The 16269-nt window shown below is 38.4% G+C and overlaps 1 protein-coding gene across 8 annotated transcripts in view; it reads right to left on the bottom strand.

Annotated features, from left to right (window-relative positions):
* Positions 1 to 760: 760 nt before the first annotated feature.
* Positions 761 to 16269, bottom strand: part of hcn3 (hyperpolarization activated cyclic nucleotide-gated potassium channel 3) — a 23828-nt gene continuing 8319 nt past the window's right edge. For 2 of the 8 annotated variants that reach the window (XR_015516488.1, XR_015516490.1), the window contains exons 3-9: positions 10221 to 10653; positions 6833 to 6994; positions 5661 to 5879; positions 5435 to 5581; positions 3358 to 3598; positions 2671 to 3105; positions 761 to 2093 (exon numbers count right to left, since the gene is read on the bottom strand). Coding sequence is in view for 2 of the 8 variants with exons in the window: in XM_087295431.1 (XP_087151557.1) it covers positions 2891 to 3105; positions 3358 to 3598; positions 5435 to 5581; positions 5661 to 5879; positions 6833 to 6994; positions 10221 to 10653 (1417 nt within the window). In the remaining 6 variants the exon portion in view is untranslated. Of the gene's footprint in view, positions 3106 to 3357; positions 3599 to 5434; positions 5582 to 5660; positions 5880 to 6832; positions 6995 to 7087; positions 7292 to 7975; positions 10654 to 16269 lie in introns of those variants that run through there. The other 6 variants (XR_015516489.1, XR_015516491.1, XM_087295431.1 and 3 more) reach the window with 4 other exon arrangements.

Below are 16269 nucleotides of genomic sequence, written 5' to 3'. Positions count from 1 at the left end.
TGATCCATGCTTTGTCTAAATAAGATCACCATCATATTATTTAAACTTGTTTTGTCGACTTGCAAAACTCACTGTGTGCCGACACCTTTGCATAAAAGACTGTTATGACGGTTTCACAACGCATAAGCAGCAAGGTTATTTTTTTGACGTGCATGTTCACAACCGGGAGCAGAGCAGAGCGTCAAGCAGGAGTGGTGCGTGAGGCGCATGGGTAGGTTTTTTTCCGTTTGCTTTTTGATTAAACTATTGCTTTCATTAGTGTTAGTTCGGTTGCACATAGAGAATAATGTCTTTATTCTGGGATTACCACTCTTAATAAATACTTTTGCATATAAAGTAAATAGTATCGCAAAGCATTTACTGGGGCACTGGCAGTTTTAACTGGGGCCCTTGCCCCAGTAAATGCGGTCTAGCGACGCCCCTGGGTTGAACGTTGAACAGCCTGATGTTGGCTTCTGATGTCAACCCAATTTTTATTTAAAAACAAAATGCAATGTCCCCATGACGTTGGGATACAACTTCAATTTGACGTCATGTTGATGTCCTGTGCTTGCTGGGAACCATTAATACCTGATACTATGTTTTTCTAATAATATTATTCCTTTGGAGCCCGTCTAGTGAAGTCATATATAATTCACCATTTTATTTCATATTATATGAAAACTATTTTGCATAAATGTAATAACAATTCCTTGAAAGTAATCATCACATATTGTGCAGGTGAACAGATGTACTTTGATAATTTAGTGATGTGAAAACATTCAATTAAATGGACATTTACTGTAGGCTTATATTCAGAATTAAACTTGTTCATCAACAGCAGTTATAAATCAGCTCCAGGTTTCACACTTTAGCTGGGGCAAAATAATACACATCTTTATTTCCATCCACAGAGCAGACATTTTACTAACAAAATCTCATTTTAAAATGTCCTTGTCCCAAAACGCACATCTGAATTCAACCTCTTCTTAAAGAGGTTTTAACCGATTATGACAGATAAGTAGGACTCAGGCCAAACGGAAATGAGTTTAATCAGTGATTATGTGACTCATATTGTTTAATACTTTAATTTGACGTTAAGATGACATTGGGCAGGATGTCTCCGCTCAGCCTCGTCTTTCTGTTAACAGACGTCTTTTGTTACAATGCACAATCCTTAAGTGCTCGAGATTGATCCAGAATCGAGAGTAATCTCAATTATCATTGTATAATAGTAATAAACTAGAACTCTTTTTGATTGTTTACCTCTATAATTAATAAATGATACATCAAATGTCCTTCCACCAGCAGCATCACAATAATCAATGTGTCAATAAATGCAGTTAGTGTTACAGACTGCTGTTTTTTCAATGTAAGCCATTTCAAAAAAAAAGATTTGAGTTGAGTAAACGTATGCAAAACTATGCAAATTGTGCAGGGAGTAAATCTGAGGCTGTAGGAGCTGAGTAGTAACTACTGTATATGCTCCCTATGGCAAGGTAAATTAGCTTAAAAAGCGCAGTGTCACTCATCATAATTAATTTAAGAGAGCAGAGCTCTTAAATTCAATTGTTACTAGTAATAATTTCAATTAGGGAGCTCTTCAATTCAATAAGAGCTCTGAAACTGACCATATCTTTAATTTAAATTTTTACAAGTAAAAGATATTATTAGAGAGCTCTGTGATTGTACTTTGGACTGACAGACTGAATTAAAGAGCCCTGTAATTGTAATTGTATTAGTAAAAAATGACTAAATGAGTAGAAACTCAATTGTAGAGCTCTGTGATCATAAATAAATGCAAGTCAATGGAGACATGTTACTAGTAAAAATTTAAGTATTCACAGGAGTAAATTACCAAAAAAGTAAATGCAAACTTGGGAATGGAAGCGAATTTAAGGCGTACGACACAAATGGTGCAGAATATGTGACGTGTTCGCGCCAAATATGCAGCAATCGCCTAATAAACATTCTGTGAGTAAACCAGAGCAAGTGAAACAATCGTGTGTTTGTTTCGCGTTTGGCGAAAACCCAGCATAAGTCTAATCTTGCTTGTTTTATACCTGACAAAAGTCTTGTCGTCTTGTCCCAGTTGTAAGAGCAACAAATAATAACTTGACCTCTAGTTGATCATTTAGAAAAGTGGCAGAAGGTAGATTTTTCAGATGAATCATCAGAACTGCATCCCAATCATCACAGATACTGTAGAAGACCTACTGGAATCCACATGGACCCAACATACTCATAGAAATCAGTCAAGTTTGCTGAAGGAAAAATCATGGTTTGGGGTTACATTCAGTATGTGATCGTGTGAAAGATCTGCAGAGTGGATGGCAACATCAACAGCCTGAGGTATCAGGACATTTGTGCTGCCCATTACATTACAAACCACAGGAGAGGGCAAATTCTTCAGCAGGAGAGCGCTCCTCATACTTCAGCCTTCACTTCAAAGTTCCTGAAAGCAAAATAGGTCAAGGTGCTCCAGGAATGGCCAGCCCAGTAACCACATATGAACATTATTGAGCATGTCTGGAGTAAGATGAAGGAGGAGGCATTGAAGATGAATTCAAATAATCTTGATGAACTCTGGGAGTCCTGCAAGAACGCTAGAGGTTTTTCCCTTTCATATAATACACTTCTGATACCAAACGATCAACTAGAAGTCAAGTTATTATTTGTTGTTCCTAAAACTTGGATAGGCGACAAAACTTTTGTCAGATAGTGAAATCCTATGCATTATATAATCATAAATCACTATTTGAATTAAATAAACACACCATACTGCAACTGTACATTGTCATTAAAGTCAATTATGTGGAGACAATAACACTTATCCTGCATGTTTTCCCTACATCATTGGTCTTGGGTGAGTCTCCGCTCAGTCAAAGTTCACAGAGAGTGAAAGAATACATTAGTCCCCGTCATCCTCCATGTTCTTGTAGGAATGCTCATAGCCGTTTGACTCGCGACCCAATCTGTTGACTGCTACGTTTTCAAAGGCCCTCCTCATTAATGGATTCTCCTCCAAGACTTCATTGAAGCTGTCCACGCTGAGAGAGTAAAGTCTGCAGTAAGTGTCGGCCCTGACGCTGGCCGTGCGGCGTCCACGGGTCAGCAGACATATCTCTGGAATACAAGTGGAACATGATAAATATATGTATTTATAATCAAAGCTGTCCACAATTTGATTTAATATTACGTTTAAGGCTGCCTTCAAGTGCTATCAGATATTTTACATTAACAAGAGTCAGAAATCTTATATATTTTCTAAAACCAATATGGTTTTAGAATGACAGGAAGCTGAGTAAATTATGACAGATTTTCACTTCGGAGTTAACTAAACCTAAATTTCCTATCTAAAAAAATAAACAAACTCACCCCCAAAGTAGCAGCCGTCATTCAGTTTCTTCTCTTTATTGTCTGAAGTGATCACACTGACACAGCCATGCTGGATGAAGTACATCTTACGACCCAGCGTCCCTTCGCGAATGATGACATCACCCGGCTGAAAGACCTCGAAACGTAACTTTGAGAGGAGCACTGTGACGAAATGAGGATCAGCGTTTGCAAAGAGGGGCATGTTAGCCACCAGCCCACGGCAGTTATAGTTCACGATCTCCTGCATGCCAAGCACACAATAAAAGATGAGGAATTAGGAATACTGCTACTAGCCCTCGCAAAAACTGTAGCATTTTGCTTGGTTTAGTTCACAAACCAGGACTCTTGTGAGATTGAAGCATCCTCGTTTATAGTTGTGTACTGACACTATGCAGCTGTGATGTACACCATCCAGCGGTTATGAATTACATTGTGATTTTATTGTCTGTTCTTTATTACAAACATGCTCTGTTTTTAAAACTTTTAAATTTGTAAAACTCATTCTTGAGGTGCAGCTGATCACAGACAGTTGGAACAGATCTTTTTATCCCAGTTTCTTTGCAAATCCTGTTCTGTGGACATGTTTATACATGTTATTACAGATGATAATACACGCCTGTCAATTAATTTGTTGTTGGGAAAAAATGCACTGATACATCACGTTGTGGTGGGCCTCAAAATCAGGGAATTGAGGAAATCAGGAACAAACAGCTTCCAAAAGTTGATTTTGCATCGTAGGAGTCCTTTAATGTTTTCAGAAGCTAGTAAATTTTGGGTAGGTGATTACAGTTGGTTCCAATCTTGATTACACTGTATTAAAACCGCATTATAAGAAATATGGATACACAACACTGGCATATGCAATGTTCAATGTAGTTGTTGAGTATTGTGATAAGGATATTACTTTCGATATAACATTTCCCTAAAAAATGATATTTATATTAGCTATGTATTATTTATTTCAAAATATCACACTTAGCTGATGATTGATTATAAGCAAGTTTGGCATGCTGTCTCGGGAGAGAGCCCTGAGCTCAAAAGGTCCTTGAGCCCTGGGCTCCCTCTCGTTTGCAGGGCGAGAAGGAAGCTCAGGAAGCTTGAGTTCAGGTAGATCTCGACAACTCCCCCCTCGATAAGAGCTGATGACTAAATTGAATGCTATGAAGAGATATGCTGCAGGATGAGAGATTGACTGTAGTGCTAAATTTAGATTGATCAATTCACTTGTTGTGCATGTTTTTGGAATGTGGGAGGAAACCGGAGGACCCGGGGAAAACCGACTCGAGCACGTAAAGAACATGCAAACTACGCACAGAAATGATAGCCGGCCTGTTAAAGGACTAGAACTGGTGCCGTTCTTGCTGTGAGGCAACAGTGCTAACCACTGGGCCACCGTGCCGCCCTATGGAGAGAAAGGTGAAGAGGTAGGGGTGGAAGGGGGGATTCTTCAAAACGAAGATGACTGTATAGTGAAAAACCCTGTCTCTTTATAGTGGAATAGGAATGGCCTGATTGATGGATTATACATGCTAATGCAGAACCAGCCGTGTTCAATCATAATCACGTGACCCTCTCAAAATTATTTTATGAATAAACTTCAGTTATATGTAATATTATTTATATATTAAGTTCTATATTATTTATTAAAGCTACATATAGTTAGTTTTTAGCTTTAACAGTGTTTTTCAGATCTAATTAATTCAGGCTAAGAAACTGTCAACGTGCAAACATTTAGTCTTTAAAACAATATGAATGAGTGTGAACCGCAGCAGATATTCAGATATTCATTGGTTGTTTTCTTTACAAGCATTTATTTTCAGCTCTGGGTTCACTCCAACTAATAGCATAGCAGCAACTATTGGGTCGGGGAGGTCAAAGACAATAAGATCCCATCTGAACGGTCTAATTTAGATAAACAACCAATACATAAAATAAATGTAATTCATCACAGGTCTGCATTAAATATATTTCATAAACTATAATCGCAATAATGATAATTGTGCGGCCCTAATAAGAACATTTAAATAAAAAGTAATCCTCCTATTACTAAATTGAAAAGAAAAAGTCTAAAAGTAACCTCTTTTAGTGGGTCGCTGAGCTCTTCCAGGATATTCTCCTCATCGAACATCTTGCCCTGAAAGCGGTGCTCATAATAATCATGGATCCGCTGCCTCATGTCAGCTGGCAGCTTGTGGAAGGACATGTACTGCTCCACCTGCTTGTACTGTAACAAACCAAACAACCAAACTGTTGTCAAAAGAAGAAAACGATGTCTCAAAAAGGCTTAACTTATTAGCTTGTACCTTTTCTTGGTACTGACGATGGGAAGCATCTAAAGACTGGACCAGGTTGGTGGCATTGCCCAAGAACATGGCATAGCAAGTGGCGCCAATTATCATGCTGATCATTGTGAGCCAGACATCAGTGGGTCCCTCGGGAGCCTGAGCACCATATCCAATACACAACATGTGGCTCATGGCCATAAACAAGGCGTAGGAGTATTGCACGTCCCAAGTGGAATTCTGATATACAAAGAAAAATAGTAAATTTTTATCAAGGTCGTTATTAATATCCAAATGTAGTTTACAAAAATAAATTTAGCAGTTCATTACTAAAACTAATTCAATAGATATCAACATACAGGCTGCGTCCGAAACCGCCTACTCCCATACTATATAGTACGCTAAAATCAGTATGCGAGCCGAGTAGTATGTCGAATTCGTAGAATTCGAAGATCAGTATGCGAGAAGTATCCGGATGACTTACTACTTCCGGCGAGATTCTGGAGTGCGCATCCCATGCACGCTGCGCTATCCCATAATGCCCTGCGAGAGAATTCATGAATGGAAGTGAAGCGACGCAACTGATGCAGGTAGATCACGTGACCATGACAAAATGGCGGATGTAGTACGTCCGAATTCCATTCATACTGCTCACATTTATGCTCTATAGAACGTACTTTTCTAACGGCTGAGCAGTACGGTTAAATTCAAATGCAGTACCTACTGAGCAGTAGGCGGTTTCGGACGCAGCCACAGTACAGCCTAATAAACCATTGAATAATTTAAAAAATACAAGTTATGACGAAACCCTACACAAACCCAATTGCCGACCTCAATAACAAAGTACCAAAGCTAGCAGAAAATGTTATTATTTTTATTTGGTAATTCAATTCCTGCAGGTACACAGGTATTCCTGTATCTTCCTATCCATTTAGGACTTACTTTAGAAAAGGGATGAGCATTTTCTAAAGCAGGGGTGCCCAAACTCGATCCCGGAGGGCCGGCGTCCTGCAGATTTTAGGTCCAACTTGCCTCAACACACCTGCACGAATGTTTCTAGCAGTCATAGTAAGAGGTTTATTAGCTAGCGCAGGTGTGTCTGACTGAGGTTGGAACTAAACTTTGGAGAACACCGGCCCTCCAGGACAGAGTTTGGGCACCCCTGTTCTAGAGTGTCTATGAGACAAACATACCACCATGTTGTTTTTGGAGACCCAGCAGGTCGAAGGGAAGTCTTGCAGCATTGGCACCATGAACTGCATGCAGCCATCCCAGTGACACAGCAGCAGCATCATCCCAATCAGATTCACTATGCGAACCACTGCGCTTGCTAGGTCATAGGTCATGTGGAAGATCTGTTAAAAAACAATAATAAAAATAACAAATAAATGAGTAATTCATGGACTGCCTAAATAGATGTGAAGTTGTGGTCATGCTTTTTGTTTTTTGATTTCATTTTGGTCACACTCAGCTATAGTATAGTAAACCTGGCATTCCCCAGGGCTCGGTTTTGGGTCCTCTTCAGTTTATTGTTATTTACTGCCTCTTTATTACACATATAGGAAACATGGTGTTTATTAGCAATGTTTCCACCTAAATTTGTATATTTAACAACCCAGGCTCATTCTAAAAACGTAGTCCAGCGGACATTTCTGGAGACCGCGAAATACGTCCTGGGAGGTACGTATTTGTGCAGTTTTTCTTTTCGCGAATCCGCGAGAGGCCACTGTGCGCACTTTTTCGTATCTCGAACGTCTCTCACGAGTGCCGTTCGCGCCCGCGCTGTTCTCGCGTCAACCCACCAGAGGCCGCCGTCTGACTGACCGAATGATTGACCGCGCGACCAACCAATCGGCTGACCCACCCTCCTCCTTCCCTGAAAACAACCAGTTTTACCGATTGACCCGCCCGCCCGCTCACTTCCCTAAACCCGAGCAACAATTTAGAAAAGTCGTCTAGAAAAAGAAAAACCCTCATCTGTTTTTTTTTTTTTTAACCACGTTTTCGGATTTCACCGCGTTCTCACCCTGTTATGAACTTTCTCTTTATTTTTTGGATTCTGTTTTTGTCTTACCTGGTTTCTGGAACCGCTCTTCCTCGGACGCCTTTGTCAACTCCTCCTCTCTGCATCTGAAGTCCGCCGATGCACACAATGAGCTGACCGGACAAACTGACTGCAGCGGGAAAGCCCTCCACCTGGAGGTAAGTGGTCAGCCGGCAAGTGCGAAAAGGAACGGCGTCACACCGCCCCATAGCGTTCGTTTAAAAAATTAAATGCAGCCATATGTACCTCCCGGGACTTATTTCGCGGTCTCCAGAAACGTCCGCTGGACTACTTTTTCAGAATAAGCCTGGGTTGACATTTAAACTATCCACTAAAATAAAATATTGCATTTTCGAATAAAGTACTGTTTACCACATATTTCAATCAAAATTCAGATTTTATGCATAATGCAATGTGATGTGTATTTATATAGCACAATTCTCGTATATGGCTATTCACCCAAAGTGATTCATAATCGTGAAGGGTGGGGGGGGTCTCTCCAGACCACCGCCAGTGTTCAGTATCCACTTGGATGATGCGACAGCAGCCACAGAAAAACAGTGTCAGTGCGCTCACTACATACCAGCTATTGGTGGAGTGGAGAGATTTGGTTGATGGGGATGATTGGAAGGTCATGATGGGTAAGAGCTGATGGAGGGAATTTAGCTAGGACACTGGGGTTACACCCTACTTTTTTACGAGAAGTGTCATTGAACCATGCGGGATGTCACAATGAGATGTTGTTGGGAAGATGGCGGAAATACTTAACACAGAATATTTTCATCAAATGGTTTCATGAATTTTCTCCAAATTTATTCACAACCTATTTATTTGATATAGTTTTATATTCATTTATTAAGCAACTCCACCATGCGACTCACTGACTTCTTCAACCGTTATGTCATGACAGTTAGCCTACTACTGCAAATAACAGTACAATGGCAAGCACATCAAGTATGAAACCCTCCACAACTCGCGGCTGTACGTTAAAAACTGTGATGGTTGAGTTTAAGATTTGGGAGGGTGTAGACATTAATAACTGTGATGGTTGGGTTAAGGGTTGGGGAAGGTGTATACGTTAATAACTGTGAGGGTTGGGTTAAGGTTTGGGTAGGTGTAGACATTAATAACTGTGATGCTTGAGATTAGGATTGGGGAAGCTGTAGACGTAAATAACTGTGATGGTTGGGTTCAGGGTTGGGGAAGGTGTATACGTTAATAACTGTGATGGTTGGGTTCAGGGTTGGGGAAGGTGTATACGTTAATAACTGTGATGGTTGAGTTTAAGATTTGGGAAGGTGTAGACATTAATAACTGTGATGGTTGGGTTAAGGGTTGGGGAAGGTGTAGACATTAATAACTGTGATGCTTGAGTTTAGGATTGGGGAAGCTGTAGACGTAAATAACTGTGATGGTTGGGTTCAGGGTTGGGGAAGGTGTATACGTTAATAACTGTGATGGTTGAGTTTAAGATTTGGGAAGGTGTAGACATTAATAACTGTGATGGTTGGGTTAAGGGTTGGGGAACCTGTATACGTTAATAACTGTGATGGTTGGGTTAAGGTTTGGGTAGGTGTAGACATTAATAACTGTGATGGTTGGGTTAAGGTCTGGGTAGGTGTAGACATTAATAACTGTGATGGTTGGGTTAAGGTTTGGGTAGGTGTAGACATTAATAACTGTGATGGTTGGGTTAAGGTTTGGGTAGGTGTAGACATTAATAACTGTGATGGTTGGGTTAAGGTTTGGGTAGGTGTAGACATTAATAACTGTGATGGTTGGGTTAAGGTTTGGGTAGGTGTAGACATTAATAACTGTGATGGTTGGGTTAAGGTTTGGGTAGGTGTAGACATTAATAACTGTGATGCTTGAGTTTAGGATTGGGGAAGCTGTAGACGTAAATAACTGTGATGGTTGGGTTTAGGGTTGGGGAAGGTGTAAACATTATTAACTGTATTGGTTGTGTTAAAGATTGGGGAAGGTGTTGACGTTAAAAACAATGATGGTTGGGTTTAGGGTTGTGGTAGTATAGACTTTAATACCTGTGATGGTTGGGTTTAGGTGCGGAGTAAGTGTAGACGTTAATAACTGATGTAACTATGTTGCCGACAACATAGTTTGACATCTGGGTCTCCATAATGTCAAGTTATGCCGCTAACTATACCGTCTTGCAGTCCACAGACAGACCCTACTTACTAGACTTGCATTTTGACAAATATTATTTGACTAACATGTCTGAATGTGACTAATAGCTAAAATTAATAGCCAATAAAGTCTTCATTATGTTAACCAAAATTTGGAAATTTAAACGATTGCATTTGCGAATAAATTACTGTTTACTACATATTTCAAAAAAATATTTGATTAATATTTAAAAATAGCCAACAAAGTCTTCGTTATGCTATGCAAAAAGAAAAGTAACTTCTCAGGAGGACCAAGTTAATACATCAATCTTGATCTTAAAAAAACATAAACTAAAAAGTGTAAGCTAACCATTTTGGCAATCCTAATCTTGATTTCCCTAATCCATTGCTCACCTCCTCCCACTGATGAATGTACCGTATAAGTCTGGACAAGCGCAGCAGTCTGAGCAAGCTGAGGATCTTGGTGAAGCGGACGATGCGTAAAGCCCTGGCGGTGCGATACACCTCCGCTGACTCCAGCCGGGACTCTATGTCCACTATCAGGAAGATGTAGTCCACTGGTATGGAGGAGATGAAGTCCACCAGGAACCATCCTCGCAGGTAACGCCGGCTGATGATTTGCGGGTCTAGGATGATTTCAGAGTTGTCACCTTCCATAATGCCAGTGCGAAAGTTGAAGACGAGGTCGGCCAGGAAAAGTGTGTCAGAGGCCACATTAAAGGTGATCCACGGCAGGGTGTTCTGGTCCTCAAAGAAGGTGATGCCCCAGGGAAGGATGACCAGGTTTCCCATCATCAGGCAAAGCATCACCAAGTCCCAGTAAAACCTGTTTGTGGAGATGCATGATGTAAGGAACAAAGAATGGATTTGTGTAGGGCTGCATGATATTGGAAAGATTGAACACTGCAATGCTTTATTTTGCCACAATTATTTCACCAGATGACCTGAATAGCTCTATCTGGAAAGATTTCATTGATTTAGATTGACCGGGATGGTCTGAAGTCTTTTTATATGCAGTGCATCTGCATAAATGATAATAAATTACAAGCATAAATAAATAAACATTGTTTTATGGTATGATAACAGTTTTCAAGTACAGAACTTGAATATTCATTTATTTATTTTCTTTTGGCCTTAGTACCTTTGTTAATCTGGGTTCACCACAGCAGAATGAACTGCCAACTTATCCAGCATTTGTTATACGCAGCGGAGAACCTTCCAGCTAAAACCCATCATTAGGAAACACCCTTACACTCTCATTCACACACATACACTTTGGACAATTAAGTTTACTCAATTCAACTATAGCGCATGTCTTTGGACTTGTGGGGGAAACCAGAGCAGAAATTGAACAATCAAATGTAAAATAACCTGGTCATTGTTGTATAAAAAATAAAAATAAGCATATTTAATAACATCTTTATGTTTTAATCTTTAGTAAATAATCTAATCCTGTGATGCGACTATCGCAGACACACACATTGAGATATCGATGCTCAAATGATATATTGTTCAGCACAGATTCTGCGGTATACTGTATTATAAAATTCTGTAAGAATCTGTAATTCAAAAAATCTAATTACATTTTCATGCAGTTTTATGTAAATTTTATGCAGATTATGATGATAAATGATAGTAACTGTTATTAGATATAGAAAATGTGTTTTTACATCATGGTCAATAATGTAGTTAAGTTTTAATTTCTAAATTTAAGTTTAAAAGTGTTTCTTTGACTTTCCAAAAGAGTGAAAAATATTGACAGATAGAATTTGTTTGTTAGAACACAGAGTTGTGGCTGATCATCTACTGTGTTGGAAACATTCATGTGGCATCAATAAAAAGCTATCTGCGATTTCTAATTTCCACAGTAAAAATGCTTTTCTTACTAAGAGGTTTTGTTTTGTTTCTTGTTTAACTTCCTACAGATTCTTAAATCAAGAAGCATTTTCTAGACTAATAAAAGAATATTGTCTTGTTTTTAAAATAATAAGTCAAAATTCAGTTGTTTTTCATTAAAACAAGCAAAATAATCTGCTAAAGGGGCAGGTAAAATAATCTTACTTTTGTTTTGAAGAAAACAAAAGGTAAAGAAAACATTTTTTGCAGTGCAATGCCAGCATAATAAAACTGCAGTGTTATAAATTAAATAAAATATAAATAAATAAGGTATGACACGGTGACACAGTAGGTAGAGCTGTTGCCTCACAGCAAGAAGGTCGCTGGTTCGAGCCCCTGCTGGGTCAATTGGGATTTCTGTCTGGAGTTTGCATGTTTTCCCCATGTTCGCGTGGGTTTCTTCTGGGTGCTCTGGTTTCCCCCACAGTCCAAAGACATGCGGAACAGGTGAATTGGGTAGGCTAAAATGTTCGTAGTGTATGAGTGTGGATGAGTGTGTATGGATGTTTCCCAGAGATGGGTTGCAGCTGGAATAGCATCTGCTGCGTAAAACATATGCTGGATAAGTTGGTGGTTCATTCTGTTGTGGTGACCCCAGATTAATTAAGGGACTAAACTGAAAAGAAAATGAATGAATGAGTGAATAAATACATAAATAGAAAAATAATAAAATAATACAATAAATTAAAAAAAAATTGAAAATAATAATAAAAAATAAATAAAAAATAAAAATAAAACACTTTGGTCCATTTACAATGTTATTAACTGTTAAAACAAGTCATCAGTATATAAAAACAGTCCATTGTTTTGTTTTGTTTTGAATCTAAAGCTAAAATTAATAATTAAAAGTACAGAAACTGCTTACTGATATAGGGAATAACTCATTTTTGAGCACCAATTTCATGTTCTAACAGCAATGCTACTAAAGTAAACAGAAAATAAAACAAAAACGCCATGAATGACAAGTAGGTATGAACATTAGTTTTGTACAGTATGAAACATTTTGTTGCATGTGGCATTTAACAATATTTACATAATACAATACCAACCAATATTAATACACAATCAAAACATAAGCAAGATTTTAGCAGTCAGACAAATAATAATTGATCTTTTGAATGAATTTCACCACTTTTAGTAGCCGATGCTGCATCTACACTAAACATATATCCCATAGAAAAACTGAACTAAAATAAAGGGTGTAGAAAAATCCTAGTGGCCTTACAGACCTAAATGTGGGTGTGTAGCTTAAAGGTTGCAGGTGCTATAGGGTGACCATCTCTGTAACTTAATACGGTGCCATTTCATGCAAATATATTCAACAAGACATTTTCACATAAAAAGAAGACAACAATATACAACAAAGCTTATTTACTACTAAAGAAATCATTATGGACAAAAGAAGCCTGATTCAGAAGTTCAATCACATAGTTGAGTTTTCACTGAAGTCATTGTTAATTACTAGGAGTCGTTGTTAATTACTGAAGTGGTAATGGAGAGTGGTGACGGAAATGTACAGTATGTGAGTGTTTAAACTGGATATGCAGCCTTTTGCACACAGGCAGCTTAGCATGCGGCAGGTACGTGTGGTTGAGGATGGGTTGGAGTTTCCACCTGTGCTCATATTTTCCAAAGCAGTGTCAGTCACATGGCATGAATAGGTATCTGAATACAGTCCAATATGTCTCATATCTAATGGAGGCCATTTAAGAACACAACGGTATATAATATCAATGATGACAACTGAGCATAATGTGGATTTGCAATCAATAACAAGGCCATTAATGATATGACATTTCCAGAGTTCTGCAGCCAAAATCTGCTGACAGCTTTGAAAACGTTTTAAATGAATTTTAAATTATTAATCTGATTTTAGGGAAATTATTTACATAACAACAGCATTTAGTCAAGCATGACAATGCAAGGTTTTGAAAACAAGATTAAAAGTGCAAGTTATAAAAATGATATGGGTATCATCTCAGAATATGATGGCGGTTCATCACTTTGGTGACCCCAGATTAATAAAGTGACTAAGCCAAAAAGAAAATTAATTAATAAATAAAAAGGTTATATCATATATGCTAAATTTTCTCTATAGTACAACACGGTTTGACAAACATATCCCAAGTTATGTTATTGACAACTAAATTTGGGATTTATTCAAATTGCTATTTTTTAGCTATCAACATTACTACATTTATATACAAATAACTATGTCCAGAAGTGCCATCAAGTTCTCTGGGCTCGGAGGCATCTGGGATGGACCACCACACAGTGCAAACGTGTACTGTAGTCAGTGAATCAGTATTTCAGGTATTTTTGAGGAGAAATGGACGCCCTGTGCTCCCGACTAAAGAAGAAAAGGATCATCCAGACTGTTGTTAAACAGCAACAAGCCAGGGAATGTCATGGTATGGGGTTGTATTAGTGCCCTTGCCAAAGGTAACTTGCACTTCTGTGATGGCAGCATTAGTGCTGAAAATATATAAATATTTTGGAGCATAATAATCTGCCTTCTTTTCCAGAGATGCCCATGCATATTTCAACAAGACAATGCAAATCCATTTTTACACACATTACAAAGTCCTGCCTGCAGAGGAAGAGGATACAGGCATTTGACTGGCCTGCCTGCAGTCCCGACCTGTCTCCTATAGAGAATGTGTGGTGCATTTTGAAGCGCAAAATGCAAAAACAAAGACCACATACTACTGGCCACCTTAAGACTTGTTTGCAGGAGGAATAGGACAAAATTACACCTAAAACACTTCATCAACATGTCTTCAGTCCCTAAACGTCTTTTGAAAAGAAATGGCAACATTACATCTACGGTTGGGCGATGTTAACCAATTTGGCATCGTACAATGTCTAATGTGAAACATCGCGATGGACGATGGCATCGTTGTAGGTGGCGGGGATTAATTATATTTATGAATAATTAATTCATTCATAACAAACTAATTATTTGTAGGTCTTTGCTTTAGCTACCCATAACCAAATTATAAATAAATAAAGATAAACTACACACAAATTATCACCTGTCAATCAATTTTGCCACAGGACTCTGGCATGAACAGGCAGTGTTCTATGTCGTTATAATGGCGTCGACATACTAAAAACATGCACAACCAAAAGCAACAAACCAACAGTATCTGAGGTTTTTGCTAAAATTACCAAGTACAAGAATGAAATCGAAAGATTAAAGCAGTGTACTGATGCTGTGACACGTTACCTGATAGATTCAAAAGACTGAAGAATCGTTAGATAGAGGCAAGATTAATTAAATATCACGCTTAACAACTATAGTGAGACAGCGGCACATCCTTGATAAACTGTCCGACGTGCACTGCTCTCTGGAGTTTTGTGCTCAAAGCACTGACTGCCTGGAGCTCAGATAAGCACATGACAGTGTGTGTGTGGTCACGTGATGTGCATTTTCAGTAGCATAGTGAGGACGGAGGGCTGTTCAGAAATGCTAGATGAAATGCCAGTGTGGTCGTGGATTATTTTTGTTCTAAAATGGTATTTTAAAACTAAGATGTATGAGTGTAAATGGGGTCGTTTGTGTTTTTCATCCAACGGAGGCGGGGCGGAGGATCGCGATGCCGGCTAAGCTTCGTGATGTCTATCGGCCATCAATAATTTTTACCACGTCTTCAGATTTTACCACATTCTCACCTTGTTTTTTTTACTTGTTTATTTTATTTTTTGGATCCTGTTTTTGTTCTGCCTGCTTTCTGGAACCGTTCTTCACCGGCTCTCAAACCCCGTCGCCGTTTTCAACTCCTCTCTGCAACTCAAGTCCGCCAACGTACATGGCGAGCTAATGGGACAAACTGGTTATGGTGGGAAAGCTGTTCATATGGAGATAAGCGGTCAGCTGGTAAGCGCAAAAAAGATTGGCGTCATGCCGCCCTATAGCATTCGTTTAAAAAAATGAATACGTACCTCTGGCTGCATATTTTGCGATCTCCAAAACGTATATAGGACTACATTTTCAGAATGAGCCTATGTTGAAAAAAGTAGAGACGTTTTTACATTTAGAAACTGCTAGTAAATTTGGCAAGTAATTAGAAAAAGCCAGCAAGTAATGCACAACATAAAAAAATTTAGCAGTGATATTTTTATTAAGTCAATAATAAACGGATCAATAAGTTTAAATATAAATGTAAATATTTCTAATCTTGTATGCAAAAAAAAGACAAACAAATGCAGTAGACAGCTGAATTTACTCTTAATTATTATATTTTTTGCAGCTTGTTCAAACTACTTATTTAAAATTAGCTGAAACAACTCAATTCTTGAGCTTGATTTTGGGACAACTTAATATTTTATGTTCAATCCGCTTAAATTTGTTAACTTAATCAATTTGTGTTGGGAGAAGATGATTGAATTGTGTAGAATCCTGCACTTTTTACAGTCTACTTTAAAAACCTAAATTGCAGAAAACAAGGAAAGATCATCGCAAGATTATTTATAAACATAGCAATTTACCAATACCAATCAGGCATGTTCATTCTTTAGGCAAAAAGACTGAAATAGTATTTTG

Source organism: Danio rerio, chromosome 19 (genome assembly GCF_052040795.2).
Source record: "Danio rerio strain M-AB ecotype USA chromosome 19, GRCz13ab, whole genome shotgun sequence".
Lineage (NCBI taxonomy): Eukaryota > Metazoa > Chordata > Actinopteri > Cypriniformes > Danionidae > Danio > Danio rerio.
This window is presented reverse-complemented; position numbering and strand designations above follow the sequence as displayed.